The following is a 6,411-nucleotide window of genomic DNA, read 5'->3' as shown; positions in this document are numbered from 1 at the left end:
CAACAAGACATCGAGTTAACCACCCATTAATTCTGACTACGGAAATTAATTTCTAGACTTGCGCACAGCATAAGTCGTTTTATCCAGTGAACTGTCACCTTATCTCGCGCACACTTATTGACAGCAATTCATGGACATACGTGGCGTTTGAAGTTCTGTTTTACCCAAAAACATGTCCATGATAATGAGACGTTTTGGGAATATAAGGATGTATTAAATATTGCTTGATTCATACACAGATCAATTTTTAGCCGTAGTCATACAGCAGGAAAATGGAAAATACATCTGCTCAAGGGTTGCTTGGCAATGGGAGTCTTCATATCAACGAAAGAAACGAACAGTTAGCTCAAGCAGAAATAGGAGTGTCTTCAGCAATTTTCATTTTGGCGGTTTTTGGGAATTCCACTGTTTTCGTTGTATTTCTTCTGCGTGGCCGGAGACTTACACGTATGCATCTGTTAATGCTACATTTAAGTGCCGCAGACCTCTCTGTGGCGTTCTTTAATGTGTTACCGCAGCTCATCTGGGATGTGACGTATGTTTTCTATGGAAATGACGTCATATGTCGCTTTGTGAAATACTTCCAGCTCGTCGTTGTGTATGCCTCTGCGTATGTGCTTGTGATGACCGCCATTGACCGGTACTTCGCCATATGTCGTCCTCTGGTTAGTCACCAATGGTCGTCACGGACTGTCCACTATATGGTTGCTGTAGCCTGGATGATATCATTCATTCTTAGTCTTCCACAAATTTACATATTTTCTTATATGGAACGACAACCGAATGTGTTCGACTGTTGGGCTACATTTAACCCATCTTGGACTTTGGAACTTTATATAACGTTTAATTCAGTGACTGTATATATCATTCCGACTATGATTTTGACCTTTTGTTACGGACGAATGTGCTACTCTGTCTGGAAACGAGGCAGGGTTGGAGAACAAGTGGTTTCCTCAACAAAAGTTCAATGGAATCAATCGAATATGTCGGAGAGAGATGTTTCTAATAACAGCCATTATCAAGCCGGGAAGGCAGACAAACATCAGGGAAATTTTCAATTCGGAAATAGTGGTACATCCGACATCCGAAGTCGCCATGGGCAGCACAGAGGGGCCATACCACGTGCAAAGGTGCGCACGGTCCAACTTACACTCACAGTGGTGTTTTGTTTCTTTGTGTGTAGTTCTCCGTTTCACTTCGCTCAGCTGTGGGCAGCGTTTGACCCGAACGCACCTTTCACTAGTAAGTACAAAACACCGAATATTTCTTCCGAAGGTTTTGAGTGGTCTAGACGAGGACCTGTATTAGTTGTTTTTTTTTCACTTTAATCGCTTGTCAACTTCTCGACTCGACATTCGATTTACTAACACTACATGTTGAAAAAAGGTAATCAATCAGTCCCATATGTACCGTAACACAGTATTATTAAGTTCATTTTCGTATAAATACAGCCTTGACCTACTCTCAAGACAAGTGTTGTTACAAAATGCGTTTGAAAACACGCAAACGATCATATAAATTAATCATATTGAGGTCAAACGTCACCTGAGTTTGCTGGTTGCACTCTGAACATTTGATACTAGAAAGTCGACATTACATATACATTGTATACTTTCATAAGCTATATATTCTAATTGTTTTCGAATTCCTTGGAATCTATCAATTACAAGCATTTCCATAGATATAAGTCTAGTAAAACCCATCGTTCACCTGGTCTGAATGACCTTATTGATGTTATGACACATAGTTTATAGGCTGTTTTTTTAACGAAACAGTGGTGTTAAATACGTCTTATCCCAGCATCTAAGATCCTTTGCATTTTTCAAAAATATTTCGTTTGTTATCCATCAAAGTGATACAAATAAAACACGGTTAGATTTGATTTGGTTTGTAGGCATAACTTGCGATTAAAGTCCTTTGGTTTAAAACTTTGAAACCTAAGAAAATGTATTAATATCATTGTGAATAAAATACTTTGAAGTGGAAGCTGGGATCTCCAGATGAATGATACAGGTCCCATGGGCCTCTTGGACACTACAAACGGTGGAATGTTAATTGTGTACTTTTTTTGTCACAGGTTCCGCCTATACCATTATCCTGCTACTGTACAGTCTCAACAGTTGTACGAACCCTTGGATCTACCTCATTTTCAGTTCCCGGATGTGGGAATCTGTCAAGTCGTGCTCAAGACTGAACATGCGGAAACGCAAACAAAAAAGCATTCCGTCATGGCCAACAGATTCCACGCTGTCTTAATCCATTAACCTGTACAAATCATTCGCAGAAGTACCACATGACATTAAGGGTGTACAAATATGATGTTCAGGTAAAATTGTATAATAAGAAAATGGTATTTCTAGATCAAAGGATATTTCAGGCACAAATCTTACCGACAAAGAAGATATATGTTGGGAGAGCTATAGACCTTCAGAACCTCTATATCTATACGGTCACATCTCGTTTGTATCTCTCCAAAATCTACTAAACATAATTGTTAAAGAAATACCGACACATTCAATGTCTAGCTTAATTTTGATAATGTTGTAAATTCAACATTTCAATAAATTTTGAAGGATATGTCAATGTTTATGGTGTATTTAACTTACAGTGTCTAATGTGGTCTGCCACACGGAACAATTCCCATCTATGCTTTAAAGTGTTCAAATATACTAATGAAAAACAAACACATTGTGAAAGTTACCAAACGAAAGGAATCACCGCCATTTCAAGTGACACCAATTGAATAGTTCATAATAAAATAATTTTGATAAAAGTTGTTCTATCTTATTGGTAAAGTAAACTCGACGTCTATAGATATACTTAATAAAAAATAAAGTGTAATCCTACTGAATGGCACAATTGATAGATTATTCCCTTTAAAAATCTGATCAATCACGTAGGACCTAAGTGATTTATCAATTTGGATTTAAAACGCGGGCATGGGTAATTTCGGGACAGTGAATGATTCGAGGAGAGTTGTTTCTCTCACCGTTTGTGAGGCTTGGGTCAGCTCCTGCAAACATGAAGGCTGGCTTTGGCATCCTTTCACGTGTTGCCAAAAAACATCCTAAACATGTTCAACTGGGGACAAATCATGGCGTCTTTACGATTAGCTTATTATTTCGTCTCGATATCGAATATCGGCTAACTTGTCGATCACAACAAGTCTGGTACAATTCCCTTCACAAACACCATCCAAAAACATTATATTTTTATAGGCGATAGCGGACTGTTTTGGCAAACACATGCCACTCAAACAATGCACAGGTCGTTTCTATTGCGGTTACGAATCGATTTCACAACTGTCATCCCTTGTGGTCATCTTGTGGAATCAGTCGCTACTGGGACGATATTTTTATTTAGATAATTAAACAATTGGTATCTTCTCAACATTGAAGCCAAAATGCTGATCCGTTCGACGCCAAGACTCTCCAGTTTTGATCATGCTTACACAACATGTTTCCTTTGTAGTTGTTACAGGGCAAAATGTCCAAGTTGATCAATAGCATGATTTGGTGAATGTCCAGCCAGTGTGTAAGGAGCAAGTATCAGTTTTATTTGTTTTCTGAAATTCAAGCGAAGATGCAAGCGAGTCACACATAAACCTCGTTGAGCTCTTCCATTAATACAGACTTTCAAACTTGAATTAATCGCCCTCTTTGGATTTTGTGGTGAAAACTACTGCCATTTGTAAAAATATCCTTTTGTGTTCACCCATGTACGGGTATTCGCCAAGGAGGCCTGCAGCATATCCGTTTTATTGAGTATAAATGTATGACGTTATGATCATCTAAAATGAACATTTATATTTATTGTTGTCATCCACTTATTGGAACAGGCACAAGTGGAACGTTTCGCTGCACGAAAGAAGGCTTATTCAACTTGGAATTATTATTTACTATTGTGGAGACACAAGAACTCGCAAATTCGCAAGGAAATGGTTTATACAATTATGGACAATAGTGCTCGACTGTTTGTTAGAGTTAAGGAATGCAAATTTTGAATGCCGATTGGTTAGAATAGATTATTATAGAAAGGATATGACTAATTCGAAACATCTACAATGAGCTTGTAAACTTTCTTTTAGCAATAGTATTAATTTTACCCGGTATATTTTCAATAGCCGGTGTGACAGGGTATATGTGTACCGTCTGTCCTCAGTCCGTCGTATCATTTGACTTGTTCTCACAGGTTTTTGATTTGGTGGACTTTATGACAAGGAAAACGTGGGGTTTATTTCTTGAAGGATATTTTTCGACTGCGCTCAGAAGGATTATAACTCAACATTTTTCAATAATCTTGAATATCACAAGATCTAAATTCTTCCATAATTTTTTAATTTGTCCCGAGATCTAAGTTCTCCAATTAATCAATATTGAAATCCTTTATGACTATATCATTGAATAGCGTTTTCCTGGAAAAACCGTCTTTATAACAGCTTTTAAAATTGTTATTACCCTTTGTTTTTGTTTTCCTTTTCAACACTGACTTTTTTTTTTTTTTTTTTTAGTTTAAACATATTTCATCGTCGTAGAACTGACACGGAGATCAGGCACAAATAATTGCAACATCTAAAACGCCTACTCGTTAAAATTGCTTTCCATGTATTGGTTTTGTTTCATTCCAAGATCAGTATACATTTCAATACACTTATGTATACCTCTTTGGTATGGGTCTAGTGTATATTGTTCCGCTCCGTGGCACATTTTCCACTGTTGTTATTCCTAAATACTGTTATAGACAGTAATATAATGTAAATAGAAACAGTTTTTTTAAAAAGAAATTTGTTTTATTAACTCGTTTTCCAAACATTTTTTTTTCTTAGAACATTGATCACTGACAGTATGTGCGATCAAATACCTTCTGGCGTTTACTTGCAAGTGCATAGCTTTTTTGAGAAATCCTGATGTGGGTGGATAACAGATACACATAAGTATTGTTGACCATTATAAGGTACTATGTAATTATTATAGGTGACTTTGTAATTATTATAGATGACTATGTAATTATTATAGGTGACTATGTAATTATTATAGGTACTATGTAATTATCATAGGTACTATGTAATTATCATAGATGACTATGTAATTATTATAGGTGACTATGTAATTATTATAGGTACTATGTTATTATTATAGGTGCTATGTAATTATTATAGGTGACTATGTAATTATTTTGGGTACTATGTAATTATTATGGGTACAATGTATTATATTATATTTACTATGTAATTATTATAGGTGACTATGTAATTATTATAGGTACTATGTAATTATTATGGGTGCTATGTAATTATTATAGGTACTATGTAATTATTATAGGTACTATGTAATTATTATATTATTATATTTACTATGTAATTATTATAGGTGACTATGTAATTATTTTGGGTACTATGTAATTACTATAGGTGACTATGTAATTATTTTGGGTACTATGTAATTATTATGGGTACTATGTAATTATTATAGGTGACTATGTAATTATTATAGGTGACTATGTAATTATCATAGGTGACTATGTAATTATTATAGGTGACTATGTAATTATTATAGGTGACTATGTAATTATTATGGGTACTATGTAATTATTTTGGGTACTATGTAATTATTATGGGTACAATGTAATTATTATATTTACTATGTAATTATTATAGGTGACTATGTAATTATTTTGGGTACTATGTAATTATTATAGGTACTATGTAATTATCATAGGTGACTATGTAATTACTACTATGTAATTATTATAGGTGACTATGGAATTATTATATTTACTATGTAATTACTATAGGTGACTATGTAATTATTATAGCTGATTATGTAATTACTATAGCTGATTATGTAATTACTATAGGTGACTATGGAATTATTATAGGTGAATATGGAATTATAATAAACTTTATACGATGATTTTAAAGTCTAAATCACAGCGTTCTAAAGTTATGATGTTTGATGTTCGTACAATTGAAAACTAGAGATGATTTCATGTTTATTCCATTGTCTTCTCTCTGTTTTATAGCAATTTTGAAGTTTTGAAGTTAGTTAATAAATGTTATATATGCGCTTATCTTTTATTTGTTTTTAATCTACTCCACAATACGGGTTGTAATTGTCGTTTTTATTACATGATGTTGCGGAGTCTACCATTTATACTTAACATCGATTGTCAAAAACTATCAGACCTTGTTACAAAACATGCTATGGAAATGGTGCTCCCTACATCTCAAATTATGAGTTTTCATACGCCTGACAAATATTTTGACGTGTTGTTGGATGTTAATGTACGTTCATCATGTTCAAGGTTTAATTTGACTTGTCCAAAGATGTCTCACAGTTTGCTTCTTCAAATATGCCAAGGCTACATATACCATTATGTGGTTTTATGCTTACAGGCATAACGTGGTGGTAT

General features: G+C 34.6%; 1 protein-coding gene across 1 annotated transcript; it reads left to right on the top strand.

The window, feature by feature from the left end:
• Nucleotides 1-272: 272 nt before the first annotated feature.
• Nucleotides 273-2,256, top strand: LOC132544751 (cephalotocin receptor 1-like). Its single transcript, XM_060208404.1, has 2 exons — nucleotides 273-1,242; nucleotides 2,078-2,256. The coding sequence occupies exons 1-2, from the start codon at nucleotides 273-275 to the stop codon at nucleotides 2,254-2,256; spliced, it is 1,149 nt and encodes a 382-aa protein (XP_060064387.1).
• The last annotated feature ends 4,155 nt before the right edge of the window (nucleotides 2,257-6,411 follow it).

The sequence above is a fragment of the Ylistrum balloti genome, unplaced genomic scaffold, assembly GCF_031769215.1.
Source record: "Ylistrum balloti isolate Yb309-2 unplaced genomic scaffold, AGI_CSIRO_Ybal_v1 Utg369590, whole genome shotgun sequence".
NCBI classification, from domain to species: domain Eukaryota; kingdom Metazoa; phylum Mollusca; class Bivalvia; order Pectinida; family Pectinidae; genus Ylistrum; species Ylistrum balloti.
This window is presented reverse-complemented; position numbering and strand designations above follow the sequence as displayed.